Source organism: Taeniopygia guttata, chromosome 2 (genome assembly GCF_048771995.1).
Source record: "Taeniopygia guttata chromosome 2, bTaeGut7.mat, whole genome shotgun sequence".
NCBI lineage: Eukaryota > Metazoa > Chordata > Aves > Passeriformes > Estrildidae > Taeniopygia > Taeniopygia guttata.
This window is the reverse complement of record NC_133026.1, coordinates 85521367-85541306: the sequence shown is the minus strand read 5'-3', so window position 1 is coordinate 85541306 and position 19940 is coordinate 85521367. Positions and strand designations below refer to the sequence as shown.

Genomic DNA, 19940 nt, shown 5'->3' with positions numbered 1-19940 from the left:
AGAGTGATTGTGGCTTTTGGTTGAATTTTCTTTGGGTTCTGGAAGAGTTCTTTTTTCACCTGATGAGGAACACTTCAACAAAAAAATACAAATATTAGTTTTAATAACACACTTGAATGGCACAGTCTCAAAATGGCACTGTCACACATTTGGCTGACAAAAACCATATGTTGTTTCATGCACATTTACTTCAGAATAGCCACAACAAAGTTTTCAACTGCCTGGCATATGGCACATATTTAGTTTCAAGTTGGTTGGCATATGGCACACAATGAGCTTTTTTATCAGTTGGCACACAGAAAACACTGTTGATAGTACACACTTGATTTCTTCTTCCCTGCTTTCCCAGTAAAAATAATTAATTCACCTTTAGGGTTTTTAGCAGCAACAGCAGGTTTTCACATGCAAATATTCTCTGCATGCTGCAAAGAAACTGAAGAGCATCCACACATATTCACATCAAGAAGCTCACCGTTCTCTGAAACCTGAAATGGCCATGCAAAGTATGGCAAAAATGGACATGCATGTTAGCTCTGCATACTTCCCAAATTGCCTCTGTACTAAATCTTTTGGGTGGCTGAACTATAATGACCAAGTCATACTTGGTTTGTCTCTCTGTTAACTATTTTTCATTACAATTTTGCAAAAGTCTTCTTGACTTCTCATTGTCTTTGGATTACACAAAATACAATGAGAATTTCTTCAGGTACTACGTGAACCTTTGAAGGAAAAAAAAAATCACACTGAAATACTGGAATGCAATCCAAATATTTCAGCCCTCTACTGAGCAGGTAAGTATTTATTTTAAGTAAATATATAAGCCAAAATAATGAAGATCATATTATTCTCCATTGAGAGCACTTAAAACTCTAATACTAGATATGCAAGCACCTCTGCCCATGCCTCGTTTCTCTAAATGTATCTTACCTATGACTGTATCCTGGACATTGCCTAGGAGAGAATCAAAAATACAGAGTGTCGTCAAGAAGTTGGCAGACACTGTAAATCCCAGTGATGTGTTTCTCACCACAGCTGTCAATGTGTAGGTATAGAATGAGAACATTTTAAAGTCAAGACAAGATTTGAATATGATTGAGGTGAAAGCTTAGGAATTCTTCAGGAGTTCCTGGAACTAATGTGGTACTTTAGCAAGAAAGACTCAGCTTGCCATGGTTCAATGGTCCATATACACAAACATCACCAATTAATCCATGAATAGTCATAATTTCATATAAAATTTAGATATTTCTCTCTAAAAAAACATCAAAAAACAAACTAATGCAATAACCAAAAAGGTCAACTTCAACAGCTCAGATGGAGAAAGAAGTTGATTAAAACGTGGCCAGGATTCCTAACGCTTACTGCAACTTTGTCATCATGAAGCTACACTGAAGATTAAATAGAAACAATTCAGGGAAGATGCAAGAAATGCTTGAGAAAATCTGAATGTTCAAAAGAATTCCAGATACACTTCTAACAAGAAATATTCCCCACATACCAGAAATATGCAGCAACTTAGCAAAATCTAATACATAACAAAGAGTAAAGAGCACTATACTGACATAGGCCGCTCTTTTAAGTTCCAGGAACAGTAAAAGCCAAGTATTAGAACAAAACAAGATACTCATTTTGACAGTCTCTCTCTCTAGGGATAATATCAAACAATCCACCTATAATCCAAATCACTTGCAAAAGTGAGCTAAGTCCAGCAGGACTTCCCTTAAGAAACAGTACAAAAATGAAATCTGCCAGGAAACACTATCAAGAGAACAAAGCCAGCAAGCTAGACATGTGTCCATCACTTGCATTTCCATCATGTAATCCACTGCAGTGATATTAGTGAGAACTTCTGAAGCTATTAAAAAAACAATTCTCAGTGAATGCTTGGTAGTGGCCTATTTGAAATTAGCTTAAACTTTCAGTCCCACATCTACTGGGTCCATTTTCATACCAGACAAATGGCAACCTCACAGGTGGCAAGATAAATAAATAACAGACCAGTCTCTGTCCCTTGTCTTCACACTTCTGCTGGTGGAGAGTGCAAAGACTCAGGAAAGCAAGCCTGGTCAAATCAAAAAGGATCAACAGCAAAGAAGGTGTGCCTGAGATGTTAAGAAGCATGACACCTTTATAAGCTGATCCTTCTGAAAAGCAAGCCTAAGAACTTCTAATGCAGTAGAGGGATATGGACATTTCCTTTATACTCAACTATAAATCTACTTTGAAGCAGACACAAGATTTGGTATCCTGCTGATAAGAACTCAACCTTCCAGTCCTATATGCCCTCAGAGAGAAGAAATATCTCTCTGGGCTCATATCAAATCCCTTGTCAGGCTAATTGATTAGCCAACCACATCCCCTTCTATTTTCTTTGCCTTCCACTTGGAGATGTGCTGAGTGTCTCTTGTGGATGCATACCGTATATCTAAAATGTGTATGTCTGTCCAAGACCTCTTGGTTCAATTGTTCAGGCATTGCCTAAAGTCTTGGCTGTTATTTCCCTTCAGCTACTCCAGCATAGGATTCCTCTTTCTTAGTATTCTACAGGGACTCCTTATCTCTCCCCACTCCCACTCCAGTCTTTTCCTCCCATTCCTTGTGTTGGTAAGAACAGGTGCAGACTGAATTGGCTCTTTCTTCGTGCAGTCAGAAATGATCCTTTTTTGTCTTCCCACCCGAGTTCCTCCTTGGACTTTCAGTATCATGGTTCCTTTGACTCTGCAGCTGGGGCTGCTTTGGCCTCATTGCATGCTCATGCTCTGGTGCTTCCTCATCTGCTGAGATGCTCTTACCAGTCATGCTTCGGGCAGCATTTGAATCCTGCTCAAACACCACTGTTCAGAAGTTCTCCCCTACTGTCCACAATGTGCACTTGGGTTGGTTTTGCCTACTTTCTCAAGTGCTAAAACAGCTGCTTCTTTCACTCAAGGGTTCACCTTAAATTCCTTTGCAGACTGACTTCAGAGATGCCTCAGTTATTGTTGCTCCTCCTTTGCTGCATACTTGCACTTCACAAAATATATTCTCCAATGAAATTACAAAAGAGTAAGTAGCTGGTCCAAAAAAAAAAAATTAAGTTCCTTTTTGCAGTTACAGGGCTGCCTTCATTTCCTCTGAATGCCATAACACAAGTTTTACAAGAGTAAGTCCTACAAGACTTGATTACTTCAATGGAACCAATTGTTTTATATGAGAAAACACTGCAGCTTAGTAAGTCCAGATTTTTATATTGGGTAATGGTACTGACACATTTCACAGTGTGAGACAAAGTTCCACAGACAGAATCCGTTTCCTTCTTAATACCAGTAGATACTGGATGGCCAAAGGATATTTCAGCACAAAAATAATAAAATAAATCTGACTTCAAAAATCCCTTATTGTTTTGCTTGTAGATGAACACTCTTTGCCTTTGACCTCAAGTTCTGAATTCTGCAGGTGAGTATCACACATCTGTTAACACCATTCTTCCAAACTCTTTAGAGCATCACATGCACAGAACCAAGGAACTGTTTTTCTTCTGCAGTTTCATTCCTGCTTGGGAAGATGGTGAACCCCATGTAAAAAGCAATTGCTTGGGGTGCAAGTAATCTGAGTTCTGTCCATGCTCTGTTTCATTTTTTCTTACAACTGGCTTGAGCAAGTTAATGCTTTATTTTCTCTACCTATTAAGTGGGATTTGCAACCCTTCCTAGAACCAGTAAAATTGAGATTTTAATTCAGTTTGGAGCATAAGGAAGTCAAGTAATAGTATAGAGACCATGGCACAGTGTCTACATTAAGCCTGGCCTAATGTCCCCCCACTGGCAGATATCCAATAATATGGGCACTTGCAGATGGTACATCCTGTCCACATGTTCATTACTTCCTATGACATTTCCAATACTTTTGGTAGGTCTGAAAGAACAGTCATTCCCTGTGCCCAGATCCTGCTGAAGTATACAGATTTCAGGCCTCTGTTCAGGTTCTATTCTGGCCATCTCTCTGTAACTGCCTTTGGCTGGAAGGCTACCCTGCCCCATCCATATATTCTCTCCTTGTGGTCCATTTGCCAGGCTTCCAGGTGCTGCCCTCCAATGCCCACTGTATTGCCAGGAGTTTTAGTAGAGAGGTCCTGTCTACCCACATGTTGATAGCTTTGTCATATTCTGGCTGTCTGAAGCTGCCCTGTACACCTGCTCTAATGTATTCTCCAAATGGTTTATACTGCTCCATTTCATGCTGCAATTTTTTTTAATGCTTCCAGGAGAAATATGTTAAAATAATCATCACAAGAGATACTTGCTCCCTACCCAGCTCTGAAATCCTAATGGTGGAAAAATCCAGCTTATTTGCTCTAAAAGCAATATAGCACTAAACAAAATGGGTGTTTGGATATTTCTGACTATCAGTATTGGAGGAAAATATCTGTGGTTTCTAAGTTGAAATTATTCCACTGAGACTCTTAAGGTTCCAAACAAGAAAACTGGGGAATATAATTGGAAAAATATATGAAACTAAATAAAATAAACTTCACCTACTTAGTACAGTGAGGACAACCATATGCAGCATTCAGTATTTGTAACGTTTTTCTTAAATTGCCTTGCATTATAGCATGCTACCAGCCATAACACTTCATAAAACCAAGCAGTGCAAGTTACAAATGCATTAATCACCAATAGCATGTAGCAGGAAATCAAATAAAATAAAAATGAGTGATGGCGACAATTTGCCCTCAACATGCATTCTAGCTCCCAATGTTAATGCAACATCATGTGGTGCAAATATAAATCTGTATGGCATGTGTTGCTTTGAGAACTGAAGTAGAGTTACATGATGCAAGTGGCAGAATGACATACAAACATATACAAAAAGCATTGCTCTGTACACCAATAAATAATATGACAGCAAACCAACCGTGCAAACACTAGTTATACTTTCCTTTTTACTAATTGCCTGTGGTCTCTTTTAAGTCCTTTATGATTTGTGCTACAATTTTAAGAGTTTTTTCTTGGTAGTAAAAATAATCAACATACTCCCCCTGCCTTCAATTCAAGAACTTTTGTTTGTTACATTCAGCCTGTGCTCTACTGGAAGGTTATTATAATCTTGGCATTCATCTGTTGCATTTCTTTCAGAGAATCCACATACGCAAAATCTGTTGGCAGGAATACTGTTTGTCTAGTATTCAGTAACTCCTCATATATAAGGAGCATGACACTAAAATTAAGATCTTCTGTATTCTCTATTTTCTAATTATTCCATTTGAAGAGCAACAGACAATGATAGTATAAATCATAGCAGCAATTAGCAGTATTTCCTCTTATTGAACAGATAGAATTATATCTAAATTAATGCAAAAAATAGGTAATTTAGGAAGCCAGGATGGAACAATGTAGGACCCTTTACTCTGACACCTCATAGAATTGTATTCTTGCACTCATGCATCAGAAATCACCATCCCAAAATAAACTGATAAACCCAACATTGTTTCCCCTGCCCTCCTTTTCACTTACCTTCTGAGGGCTGAGGAGTTCCACACAGGATGGAAGGGGTCTTCAGCTCTTCCTGGGACTCTATGGATGCTGGGCTGATGCACTTGGGTACAGGTGAGGATGGAGCTGAAGGAGATCTCAGGTTCAAGGACAGCTCACTTCTGCCTCGGCTGACAGTCCGACTCTTCAGCTCCTTCTCATACTCCTCTGCTGCCAACTTTTCCAAGTATTTGTATCTGAAAGTTAAATTCCAGAGGGTTTCCGTAAAGAAAAAGAAGCCTGTGGCTGATGCTTGTTTATGGATGAAACACCTGCAGGGAATGAGCTGACTGCCTGACACAAGGAGTACAGCACTGAACTGCCTGCTTGCTCAATCTGCCAAAAAGTGCACACTGAAGCAAAGACTACTGCCCTGAAAAATGTTAAATCGCTCATTACAGTACAAAAGTAAAAACCAGCAGAGTTAAAGAACTTTTAGCTATAGTCTGCACAGTCCTTCTCCTTTTTGGAAGCATTTGTCTGTTCTCCTTTTCACCCTCCTCCTTCCTCCTCTTCCTCCTCCTCCTCTCAGCCCTCCCTCTCCCAAAACTAAAATGGGAGAGAAAAAAAAAAAATAAAAAAAAACCCCCCTCCAAACCCAGAGCCCCTTAATACTGGTGCAAATTGCCAAAATCTGAGACTTGCTGTAAGGAGAGGAAAATGCAGCAGACAAAAACAGATCTTCCTGAAAATAATACCAATAATAAACGTTTGAATTAACTATCTAAAGATTCGGAACCTGCTTCTATTTGCTGTGAGAGCAATGCACTGGAATTCACTTTGTTCTCTCCAGAGCCTACAATGGAAAGTTTTTTTTTTTTTTATTCTGAAAAATTTCTCTGCCGGACTGAGACATCCAATAGCTTGTACCTGACGTCACATGTAGTTTATTCATCAAAGTCACTTTAAAAGAACAAAGATACATCTGTTTTGCATTTTAGGCAGGCAGAACTCACTAACTGTTTATTAAGACCAGCTACCAATCATGTTCTTCATAGTATGCTTTATACATTTCGACCAAAATAACTTTTAAATATGTGCCTGTTCCAGATGTCTGCTAATTTTATCCACCATTATTTGCTAAGGAATAAATTCATGAATACAGCTGGATTGGGCTTTAGACTGTTTGCCTTATCCGCAAGTGAGCTGTTAAACAGGTTAGTCAAGACTACTGCTTATGTCCCTGAAACACTCTGGTCATTCCCTGTAACACACTGTTGTAAACACTTCATAACACTGAACACCTCTCCTCCCCCCTTCTGCATCACTGACAGCCCAAATTAGTGAAAGAGGGTGCACTAAAAGCAGGCAGGGTAAAGAAGTCAGCCATATGTGGTAACAAACATGCTTAGTACATATTGTAGCCACACACACATGCACATTTGCAAACACCCATATAGAGCACAGAAATATGGCTTTGAAGAGCAGTCCTTGTGTTTTCAGAGGCAATTTGCCTTACTGCAAACAGCAATAATGAAGAACAAACTCATTTTCTTTTATTCCTCCAGAGGTATGCACAGGCTTCGAACAAATTCTGCAAGAAAAAGAACCCCTACAGACTCTGGATGAAAATATAACAAGCTACATACTTGCATGGTTATAAAATAGGAACTGTTTACAGTTCTAACATGAAGCCAATTCTTGAGACTGAATCTTGCCTTTTCAATAGAGGGGAAAGCATTTCTCTGGCATCAGCATGATGTTTTGTTACAGCTCATGAAGCCACTCTTTCCTTAAATGTTGGTCACTTACATAGGGTGCCTTCCACCTCCTCACAAGCAGAGCAGATGGTATTCCAGATTCATAAAGAGTCATTCAAACTGATCACTTGGCACTAACAGGTACAGCCCAGCTGGCTGCTGCCAAGTGAGTTTTGCAGTTTGCCAGCAGACTACAACAAAGATCTGGATGGATCCTTGTATGATGTGGGGAGCTACAATGTTTTATTGTCCTCAGTTCTTTTTCAGATGCTTTAACATTTTCTGTAGCTGCGTGCTGCATGGCCAACTAGCAAAGGAGAGACCATCATCAAGAGGTGACTTTTCAAAATGTATCTGATTATTATGCTGAAACACAAAAGGGAACCAGAACAGCAACTTCAATGGCAGCAAGCACCTCAGCAGAACTAGTTATGAAATGCGAAGCTTGATAAATAGGTATAACTTAGAAATAAAAAAAAATTCAAGAATCAGTTATTAATGCTTCACACTTGATAAATGACATTATTTAGGTTATTTTTTGTTTCTGACAAATATATTCATTGTTGTAATGCACTAAATAGTTATTTAGCTGTTGTTTTGCACTGGGAAATTGCACTGGGTAGTTTTTATCTTGCGCTATGGAGTTTGTGTCACACTGGTCTCTTCCACACACCTTTCCCATGCCCATGCCTCAGGTGTGATGGTCTCTCCCTGGCCTGCTCCCCCCTCCCCCTCTCCTCACCTGTCTCCCATTGGATGTGGCCCCTTGGTTCCGCCCACCCCCTTTTTCCTGGGCTCAAAACCCCTCTGGACAACACCTTTGCTCTCTTCTCTCTTCCAGACGCCACCCGATGCCTCGGCCTCTGTTACCCCCAAGGTGTCACCTGGATCTCAGGTGGCTCCTATTTAATAAACAGGATTTAGTCCCGAGGAGAAGAGCGCCTTTCGTCTTTTATCTTTGTCCATGTAGGATTCCCCCCTGTGCTCAGAGGGGACCAAGGGGATTCCTCCTACAGCTGGCACCCAACCAAGGCGATTCCTACACTTCATAATGAATGAATGCCAGCAGCAGATATGCAAAGTCATACAGACCAAAATCTGAACGGGTTGAAAGGATGAGCTACCATACCTCCACTACAGGATTGACAAATTGCCCCTTTATATGCTGTCATATTCTTTTAAACCATGGAAACCATCACACACCATCTCAGCTATGCTGACTCTCCTCTATAGACAATGAGCCAAAAGTCTATGGCTATCCACTTGGTATTCCTCACGAACATAACACTGGATTTATCATCTTCAAGTAGATGAAATTATCATTTTGAGTTCCCTAGGTATCTGAGTAATGCCCTGAGGGCAACTTAAAATGTTAAGGTGCCAACAAAATCATGATGATGGACAGCATTTGAACTGCACCTCACACTGGAGAGGGCTTGGGAGCTCAACTTTCTCGATTTTATTCTTTAATTACCACTGGTAAACATCCAACCAAGCAATGGGAAAAGACCTCAAATCATTGAACAGCAAGATCTCATATGGAGGAAACATACAAATCAGTTTTTAGCTAGGATTTTAGGCATCTTGACCATAGGATTTTCTTACAGTCTATGCATGCTACTAAAACAAGTTAACATGCAACTTCTTATAGGAAATAAAACTTCATTTGTGCAAAGGTGTTTGCAAAAAAGTAGTTACAGAATGTCAATGTAATGAACTACTGGTGCAAGACTTCATTTGCAAAAGTTTTGTCCAATATTTATGTGCTGCCAAAGCAAATATGTCTTTCCTCTTTATGACAGGAACTGATAGTTTGGTATCTCAGTTCAAAAGAGCCCTGTAGATAACAAAACTATACTAATGAATAGTGAAATAGTCTCAGATTGCATAGCAGTAATAATGAACACTTCCCCAAAAATATTCCAGTTGGAATTTTCCCTTACAACCTGAAAGTTCTGAAGAACTCACTTCTAATTTGTCTCAAAACTTGCAGATGAGCATGCTCACTGAAGAAAGGTTTTACTCAGCTCAAATCAGTGCATGATGCTTATGTGCTCAGATGCATTTCATTTCAGAAAATGCTTTAAAGTATTTGTAATTGTTTTGAGACTGGAAGCACAATGGAAAGCCCATTTACATTTTCTTACTCTTAGAGATGTTAAAATAATTTTTTAATAGTAGCTACTTCAGCCTCAACAGATAAAACTTCAGTCTGCAGAAACAAACTGACCCCTGTATGATGATTTTGTGAAAAAAAACCAAAAACCAAAAAAAAAAAAAACAACAAACCCAAAACACAAAAGCAACCAGAAAAAACCCCAAGTAAAAACATAGCAACACAATGATTTCTGAGATGGCTGCTCCCTTATTTTGATAATTTAACTCCAATTCTTGACAATCCAAAAGTACCTCCAGAGAGTAATCTCTAGAGGACCATAAAAGCAGAACTGAAGCACTCTGGATGATTTTTCATCTATTTGTACAGTAACTTGCATATCTTCCAGGTGAAAACAAGCACTCCCTCCAGCATGCAATTACTAGCAGGGGTAGAGATGAAGCTACTGAAAGACAAAAGTCCTTAGTTGAACATTCCTTGAAAAATATGCTTTTATAAGCACATACCTCCCAGCCTAGCCCAGAGTTTCTAAACTTGTTCATTGAATGGAAAAAAAAGGAAAAATAAACCCCAAACCCTCCATCCCTTCAAATATGCTATTTAAATAAAACTAAAACAATGCCCCAATGATAAACCCTGCTAAGCTTTGTAATTTACTTGCTGTTGTTTAAAGAGCTTGGCAAAGAAAATTTGGCTCTGAAAGATAAAAATATGCTGAGAGTGGGTCAGAACCACTTCTATCAGCCTGTTACTGCAGTTTTGCAATGCTTGTGACCCCAATTTCCTTTATCCTCACTTGCCTCTTCTGACCCTCCAGAAAGCTTGCGACCCACTGGGTGAAAAAGACAGGCTGATTCAATTTATAACTCTACTAAATTTGGGCAATTTTCTGAGGTAAATAGGGTAAGCTTATTTCCCACACAAATAGATAAAAGACGATCAATCATTCTTAAGCATTCTCACTGCTCTTCATTTATTGCTGTGCTTACAGCTGGACTTCATTCTGCTCTTTAACAACTTCTTTCTTATAGAAGTCTTTTGGAATAAAAATGTTTTGTGCAAACAGAGTTAAAAATGTAAACATATGACAGCTCCACAGTAATGAACATAGGAAGTACAAACAGCCAGAGGGAAGGATAGGGAAGGATGGATGCATGACATACAAACCTCTCTTCTCTTGCTTGTCTTAGTTCTTCTCTTTTGTCTAAATAATCACGGCTAGAAAGAGAATTACAGCAAATTGTAGCAGAAACCAGAAGAAAAAGGTAAGTAATACAAATATAAGTACAGTAGGAGAAGCCAAGAGTGGTACACACAAACTGATCAGAGACAATGAAGGCTGTTGTCAAAAAAACTTGTTTGCTTTTCCAAAAATTGCTGAAGAATGTACACTTATCCATACATACACCATCAAATATGTACTTTGGAAGGTCATTAAAAGTAATTCTACAAACACCTGAAAAAAGTAAAAAACTTGAAGCATGCTTTGAAACCTGTTATCTGAAATGAGATTCAATGAACTGCACTTATCCATAGGGAGCAGACACATGAGTGGCTATTTAACCATAGTGGCTATTTAACCATCCCTCATTTGCTCCATCTTAGAATGCCCCAAGACAGTGAGTGCAGCCCCTGGCAGGATAGACTGAGGCAGTGAGCAAACCTGTTGGCCTTTCCAAGGAACCTTTCCTTAGTGAGTTGTAGTTGCCACAGCTGGAAACAGGACAACAGACTGGCTTTACTATGAAGGACAATTCCACATTCCAAGAGGGTGCGTGCAGCATCCATGGACAGATAGCAACCTTTCACTTCCTTATTTTTCACTCAGAGTTTTAGATACAAAACTCCTTTTATGTCAGCTGCCACTCCCATAGCTCCTCAAGTAACCCATATATTTAACTTTTGCCAGGTCAAGTTTGCTGAATGCTTGAGTTTTGGACAGGCCTGACACATCCACAAACAGGGATGCAAATTTAACTCAGAGCACAGCAGAACCCAGCAAATGTCCACCCTGTCTCAGTATCACAGCAAGATGGTTCCTTACAATATACTTTTAACATTTGGTTGAATCTGGTAGAGAAAACTGATGAGACCTCCACCTTATCTGCTAGATTCTTTCACAATGTAAGCTGTGAGCACCAGAAAGATTTTCAGAACTACTCCTTTTAATAATGACCTCTTTTAAAATTCTCTTTATATTGTATTATTAAATTAATTACTTATCATCTATTATACCAATAGCTATAAAACATCTGCAAGTGCTCTTCAAAAGTCCTTTAACAGGGAACACACATTACTGTTTCAGACCATCTTCATAGGCTTTGAAATCTGAACTGGTTATACTTTTACAACATTTAAAAAGTAAATCTTCAGCAGGCAAATTTTAACATTACTCTTTCCCCACTGACAACTTTCACTCTTCCCTATAGCTGAAAAATTTTAGGACATGTTGTTTATTTATTTTTACTTTAGTTTAGGACATATTGTTCTATATATGCAATGGGTACAATAGTCCTTCTACCGAGAAAAATGTTCATTCTGCAAAGCATTCCTTTAGTTTGCAATAGTTTCTGAAGCTTTGTAGTTTCTCTCCTAATTCTCCAGCTCTTTCACAACTAGTGATGCTCTCCTTTAAATTATTCTCTATTTGTCAATAATGGTGCCAGAACCTAGTGCAATGTTCTTGAGGCAGAGTTGGAAAGAATGAGATAACAAATGAGTCATGATGGTAAATCCAGTACGGCTCACGAGTTTAAAGACTGCATTGCAAGTGCTATTTTTAATCAAAAATACATCTTCAGAGACGGGGTTTCTAGCCAGACTGATGATATGATAATGAAATCCCAGGAACTCTTATGAAACTGTCCATGACTGCTTGCTGTGACTTTGTCTTCCTTCTGCCAGACTATTTAATCAACTGTGGGATGCTGTCTGTTTGTGAAGTATGGTGGCTTTGGAGACCTCTATTCAAACAAAAGTTGTAACTTTTGGGTTATCACAAAACTCAAATCCAAAAGACGAAAACACTGGGCATTGAAAAATAATTTTAAATATGTAGCATAATCATGATATTTAGTTTATCAGTTTCTGACTCTGAAATAAAGGGATGAAAATGTATATTTTGATTTTTTTTTTTCTGACTTTAAGAAACGTCTTTTAGTGACAGAACAACCAGTGTAGCCAACCTCTACTAAAATGTGCAGATCTGTTATTCAAACAGGTCAATCTTCCAAATGCCCTGTTGGCTTTTCCAGTCTGGGAGTTTCCTTTCTGAAAGATCATGTTGGTTGTCCATGGCAGCCTGCTGCAGCCTGATGATACCACTTAGAGGGAGAATTTTTGGAACAGGCTGGAAGACTGCAACCTTATTGTTTCTGTTTCAGGAGAACTTGGGCAGCTGTTGGCTGCCAAAGATCCTATTATGGTGCTCTTCCACCTTCCCTCTGCCTCTCATTTCCTTCTAAACTAGCTATCTTCTGGAGCCAGGAGAATATCAATCAACCACTCCTAAGTTCCTCCTCTTTCCAAATTCACAGACTCACAGCCTGTTTCCACTTCTTACTAAAGGGATGATTACAGTGAAAACAATCCTGCATACTAATAAACAGCCTAACGTGAAACCCTGTGCCATCTTTTCCATAACTACCAATTCTAAGGCTACAAAACATTTATACTACCATTCTTTAAGTTATTGCACTATGTCTTCTAACTACTAAAAATAGGTTTGCTTTTAACTCCTGTCTGTGAGGAAACAAATTGATTTCTTAGTGTACACTCTTTAGACTGAAGGCAAAAAATTTCAGGTATAGATTCCACATCTATCCTTGGCCCACTGCAGTCTTTTTTAGCGTCTCTGCTGGGATTTTCTAGGCATGGACTGAAGAGGTTGAGTGGGCTTGTCTCTTACTATCCTCAGGCAGCACACCCTGGGATCCCACATCGCACAACATTTTCTCAGATGTGAAAATGCAAAGTCCCGCATTCAACTGTGACATTTGTCTGGCCAAGGTTTGAACAGTTATTTTGGTCATTAACTTCTGTCAGCTGTTGATTCCAGGAGGAAGAGACACATGTTCAGAAACACAGGAAAAAGTAGTTAAAAAGCACTACCATACAGCAAGGCATTTTTACTTTGCATAACCTAAAAGGAAAAAGATGCTTCAGTGCTGTCCCTTCCTCCCTTCTTGATACCTTTTTCCCACTGTTTGAACTTCAAATCCTACACCTCATTGAGATTATAATTTGGTGAGTATATTATCTGGTAAAATCGAGCTTCTCTACATACCAAGTGTAATTGGCTGCCTTTAAAAAAATAGCTTTTTTATTAAATGCCAAAATTTGTTATGTGTTTAGTATCTCAGCTTTTAAGATACTTAGATCAAGAAAAGTATTTAAAGAGATACTCTATTCATCAATTCAATTATTTTGCAGTTGAACGTCTCAATGATTGAGCAATCTACCACACATTAAAGCAAGAAACCGGGAGCAAATTTGGGTCCTACTTGAACTTGTTTCTTTCTTCACGTTCTATCCTTTGCAACCTTTCTTCTCTCTCCTGACGCCGTCTTTCTCTTTCTGCTGCCAAGGACTCCTGGTGCTGCCGAAAAGATGATGTAAGGAGACCACCCAAAGCTGGCCTACAGAAAAGGAAGATCAGATTTCTCAGTGTCACTTTTATTGATTATTACAGGCAAAAAATAAGTACCAATCATGCAGCAAGTAACATAATCCCAACCAGCAGAATGGCATGGCAATATTTATGTATGGATCTTTCAAAGCATTGGCTAAGAGTCTTCTTGCTGAATTGATTATAGATTCTGTGATGAGCTGAAGAAAAACAATTAGGGTAGGCTTCCTAAACAGCCAAATTTCTAAAGCACAAAGTATGTGTAAAAAGTCTTCAGTCTGTTTTACCCGCAATATTGTCTAAATATTTTTTTTTTTCACTTTATAATCCTGTTAATAGAAAAGCTGAATCCTGTAAAGGATTTTTGATATTTTAAAGAGAAAAACTGTTATGCAATGATGTTAAAAACAGATGTGTCACAAACACCTCAAAATCCTCTATACAGAAAAACAAAAGTAAAAGAAGATGTCAGAAATGCCCCAGAGAATTCAAATGCTCTCTTGAGTATCAGGCATATTTTTCCTTTATACATTAATAAATTTGATTATCATGATTTCCCTGCTGCATGTGCAGTAAGAGCAAGATGAACCTCATATATAAACATATCAGTAAAACACAAAGGGACAGTCTTCTCAAACCATTTTTAAATACAAACAGAAATTATGGCCTCTACAGTAAAAACTTTTCAAATATATAAAGCCACTTTTACATTCACTTTTAAATTCATAGTTTGGTGCTGACATAGATTTTTTTATTGGCTTTACTTTGTCTGGGAGAGTAGGTCCTCTTACACAACCTTCCCCTAACATGGTGGTATTGGTACCACCGACATGCCAACAAAGTGACCTCAAAGTAAATGTGTCTTTCTTTCTGTCTCTTAGACAGGAAAAAATCTGTATTGTACAGGGTAGTTTTATACAGATGCACACTGATTGAATTAGACTGATAAAATCAAAAAGACATAACTCATGTAGAGAGGTTTCTGTGCATTGTTGTAACATGAGTTTTGCAATGAAAGGATTAATGAGAGAAATAGACACTGCCTTTTGTGTAAAAAGAAACTAAACCCTGCCTGCCTAGAGGAAGGTTTCTTAACCAGTAATGCAAACCTGAATAAATTTTCCTTATTTTTAAGAACTCAGACCCTCTCCCTTATTTATTTACTTGCCTATGGCTGCACAGTGTAGGCATTTAGAATAATGGCACCAATTCACTAGTGAACATAGGTGCAAAAGAAGATAAAAATGTTAATGCAAACGTATCTTCCCCGAGAGTCTATGTCTGTATAACCAGGAACACCACAAAACATAGCATTTCAGCCCCACTGGCAGCAGGGCAGCATGAATATAATGTCAATAATTTCAATAAATTGAATTTCAATATGTCATATCCCACCCGCATAAACATTACATAAGATGGTATAAAACTTGATATTCTGTAAGAGTCCCTGCTGGCACTCCTCCAAAGCTACAGTATCAATGCTGGATCACACTCAAACCCATAAAAATCTCTAATATGCTTCAGTACTAAGAAAAGTGGGAAAAAATCCTCCAACCCTGACAGTCAAGTACGTGTGGTGAATTTTCCCTTGAGCATATTTTAAATTTATTTTAACTTTTGACCTCTTAGTGCATGTTTCAAGAGAAAGCTCTTAGCAGAAACAGTAGCACCACTGTACTAAAATTCAAAAGCTAGAGCTCCATCCTTGTAGTAGCACAAGAAAACCATGGTTGTATTGTTGGATATAACATCAGAAATTACTTTATGAAGGGGAAAAATGAACAGTGCCTCCATGTGAAGATATATGGAATTTAACTAGGAGAGATGGCAAAAGAGGGTCTCTATCAAGTCTTTATCTGTTTTGTGTATTCTATATTTGTGCATTGATATCCCATCCTGCCCAGCTGCCATGAAGTCTGCAAACTCCATTTAGAGTCAAAGGAAGGTATGGCTTAAAAGAAGACTGAAGGAAAATGAAAGGGAAGGATGGGGTGATGCTGAGAGACCAAAAGAGTGATTTTAAGTCTGCACATCATCTAGCAGGTTGGAAGCCTTCGGCTCTGACTAAACTCTTTGAGGCCCTACAATAAATACACATTCTTATGAGGGAGATTACAGGGAAATCACATGGAGATGCACAGCTTAGTCCTGCAGATGGTATTCTAAGCTAACCCTGGTAGCAAAATACCTCCACACCTTGTTTGGAGCTTTGAGGTAGCATAGTTTGGCTAGCATTGCTCACTGGGATAAAATTTGCAGATGTATGAAGAGCAGCACCACAATCTAAACAGAAGATCCACAGCTGTATGTCCAGAAGAAAAGCCAGTGTCTAAGGAACTGAAAATGTTAGCTTGCCATCTCTTCAAAACTAATCAAACCAACAACAGTTAGTCAAAACCTGGAATTTCCGTATTTCCCGCTGGTTATGAGTGCAGACTTCAGCTGAATTACAAGCGGTGAAGACACATACCCAGTTTAATTCCTTTGTGCCAAACACAGCCTTATCATGCACAACAGTTTGTTGCATGAAATGGTCAAACCTAACAGCCCAATCTGCCAGAAGGTTCTGTACATAGAGGTCATAATTAAACAGACAGGAACACAGTCAGCTGACCTCTTGAGTGACACTGACTTCTTAAAGCACAAATAGTCAAGGTTTTGGGTCTTCAATCACATTTAGAAAAGGGCAGGCAAAGACACAGCACTGTTACAGCTGAGTTAGCACTCGCTTAGTGGTTACACCCACTCAACCACACACATCTGCCCTCAGCGGGGACCACGCCTCACACCAAACGCTCAGACCAGCTGCCTCATGAAGCCTCATGAACTCAACCTCATTGCAAATATCAAACACCACGGCTCGCCTGGTGTTTGGGTGCACCTATACACCTTTTAATGTGCTCTGCAACTGTAAATGCACAGTTTTAGTATTTAGCAAACTCGATAGGTAATTTTGTACATGTGCCTAAACTAAACCTGGGGTAACCAGGTTACTTTCAGGGTGTACAAACCTGTAAAGCAGCCAGAGGAAAAGCAAGCATTACGAGGTATTCCTCACACAGTCTAAACAATTTGAAAAGGGATTTGTCTAGGTACATTTTATTGGCAAAATCTGAATATTGTTTCTGTATTTCCCTGGCAATTAACACTTAAAGTAAATGTTCCCTTCCAGGGAGCACATACCTGAATTTCAAACGGCAGCATGACTGACCAAACCAGCTGGTGAGAAGGCTTGGGCTGAGCCACTGAGTAATTTTGTTGCTTTGATGCTGTTTGAAGGGTGACAGTGCCTTCAGGCCTCCTGAATTTTTAGGTCTTATTGCTGCAGGCCACATTTTAAAAATGGATAAGCAAGAAAAAGGCTAAAAAAACTTCTGGCATTGAATCAAAGGTGATAAGAGATTTTAACAGTAAAGAGATGTGAATGATCAATGAAAGCATAATAGAGTGATCACTTGCAAAATGGGGTTACAGCTAATATATGCCAGCATTTTAGTGCTGGTGTCATATGTTACCAGCTGGTAATATCAACCATTTGTTCAGCTCCACAAATACAATCCAGAAGGATGCTTACTCTGACTACTATTTTCAATCTTGTAGAGAATGCAAGGCTATTAAGAATGGACTGTTAATATCAAAAAGGTTAAGAAAAGCTTTCTTATGCCTCCTGTTAAAACCAGTAAAAGCTAAACAAGCTATGTTATTACTTTTTTCATTCCAGAAAGAAAATACACAACCAGAAAGCATCTAGGTCTGTGGATTTGTGAATAGAGCTCCTCACTACAGAATCAGAATGCAGGGCCAAAGAGGTCATTAGTAATTTATCTTACTGGAAGAAGAGATAGTAAAAGGAAAGAATGGGGGGGGGGGGGGCGTGGTGGGAAGAAAAGAAGGCAAAACATATACACAGAGCATAGTATATGAAACCAAAATGTTGACTGTAGGCCAAAGCTCTTCTGAATAAAAATTCAGCCAGCCTGACCTACAGCATTTAACACAGCAGTGAATTAGTAATCATTATTAGATACACAAATTAATGCAGACACAAGATCTTTCACACTTTTTTCCAAGTTCTTGCAGTTTTCTGAAAATACTCCATCATGGACTATGAAGGGGGTTATGTGTCCTGAATTACTCTAATCTTGTTGCAAACTGAAGAAAATATTTCTATCTTACTGAAAGCAAAACTGAAATTCTGAATGAACTTCATTCACGTAAGCTCCGACATACTATTTTGTGGCTGCCTTTCCCTCTGTTCAGTTGAATTTTTAAAATTTTCTGAAGAGAAATTGTTATCTAGAGGAAGAATACAAAATACAAATGTATATTTTTATGAGCTAAAAAAAATTTACAGATGACTTATGAGAGGAAATCCCTTTAGGTCATAAGGTTAATATTCAGGATTGTCTTTAATACAACATGGGGCAGAGTCAATAATAACTTTAATAAGGAAGCACTAATTACCTAATTTTGCAAAGTGCTCCTGTTCCAGCAGCCATGGGAATGCTACAGTGAGGGTACAACAGTCAGCAGCTCCTACTTGGCCTTAAGTAACTCTAAATGTCTTTTGGCTTTAACAAAATAAATTCATTTTCCAGCTTAGAAAGAGACAAAAGGGGAGGCAAAGCTGCCAAGAGCCATATTGCTTTTTACAGTTAAAGAAACTCTTCATGTGTTATGTCTCTCCACATGACATGACAAATTCAAAAGCATGTTGATATAAGACTTTGCAAACAGACTAAACATTACTTAAGGAATCTTTATAAAAACTTCTCTCAAAAATAAACATAAAATTGAGAGCTAGAACTACTAATGCTTCCTTTAAAGAAAGAAATTTGAGAATGACCAAGAGAAGAACTTATTAATGTTACACTTTTAAGTGGCACAGGGGGACTACCCAAATTAGAGCTACAGCAGGACAGAGCTGCACAGAGCCTGGGCAATGCACAAGGACTTCGTACACACTCTCCTCTTCTAGCTGACCTGCACAGCTTTTACACTGTGCTTCTGTGCACAACCTGCAGCTTCTCATCCTCATGTGAGTTACACCTTGCCTGGAATTGACTTGCAGAGCTCAGGTGTACACTGAGGTCAAGGTAGATGAGCCCTGAGCATCAGCACTGCACATGGCATGTTTAGCCAGCAACACTGCAGTCTGAAACCACAACCAGTTCATGCTTCTGTTTAAACATATGCCCTATGATGAAGTCCACAAAGCTGCAATCAAGAATATTGCTTACACAGTAGTTCGACAAGCAGCTAGGCCAGTGCAAGCCATGACTGCTTCCCAAACTGCAAATCATCAAGTAATTCCTAAGGTTATTTTTCCTCTTAAAATCTCAGCAATAAAGTTGAGGCTTTTGCCCTGGGCCACTATTATCAGCTACCAAGCTATCCCTTCCTCATTATGTTACTCAGAGATGTGCTTGGCAGTTACCACAAGGAAAAATCGCCACGATCTCTGGTCTGAGAGCCCAGAAGGACACACAGAAAGAACAGAAAGGCTAGGAAAGAGAAGCAGTTCTTGGGAGAGCAGCAGCTTTGCAGGGTGTATAGCAGGTTTTGGTTCATAGGTTTCTGTTTTACCTTTGTGCTTAACAGCTGGAGCAAGGCAACTGCAGAGCACAAATTAGTGATAAATGGCTAAAAAAAAAAAAAAAAAAAAGAACCTGCCAAGAAACTTCATCCAGCAGCATCTCCTGCTGTTTTCAATTACTTAGACCTTTAAGTTTAGTAGAAAATCTAACTGAAAAGCTGCTTTGCATTCTCAGGTTTTTTGTTTGTTTGTTTGTTTTGCTTTGCTTTGAAGAGAGAAATTTGAAAGAAAGAACTAGATTTCCAGCAAAGCACTATTTCAGGCACTTGGAAAAGGAATAAAACTCAAAAGAAGAGTACCTGCAGACTTTTCCTGCACTTTATGCTTATGCTTCAGGTATGGTGTTTAAGTGTCAGAGGAGAAAAAACCACCTATAATCTAGGCATGTTCA

General features: G+C 38.8%; 1 protein-coding gene across 13 annotated transcripts in view; it reads right to left on the bottom strand.

The window, feature by feature from the left end:
- Nucleotides 1–19940, bottom strand: part of FHOD3 (formin homology 2 domain containing 3) — a 374599-nt gene that overhangs the window by 68662 nt on the left and 285997 nt on the right. For 6 of the 13 annotated variants that reach the window (XM_032746914.3, XM_072924374.1, XM_072924376.1 and 3 more), the window contains 4 exons: nucleotides 13829–13963; nucleotides 10494–10544; nucleotides 5493–5707; nucleotides 928–951 (listed from right to left, as the gene is read on the bottom strand). In XM_032746914.3, the coding sequence (XP_032602805.2) occupies nucleotides 928–951; nucleotides 5493–5707; nucleotides 10494–10544; nucleotides 13829–13963 (425 nt within the window). The remainder of the gene's footprint in view (nucleotides 1–927; nucleotides 952–5492; nucleotides 5708–10493; nucleotides 10545–13828; nucleotides 13964–19940) is intronic. The other 7 variants (XM_072924375.1, XM_072924380.1, XM_030265760.4 and 4 more) reach the window with 3 other exon arrangements.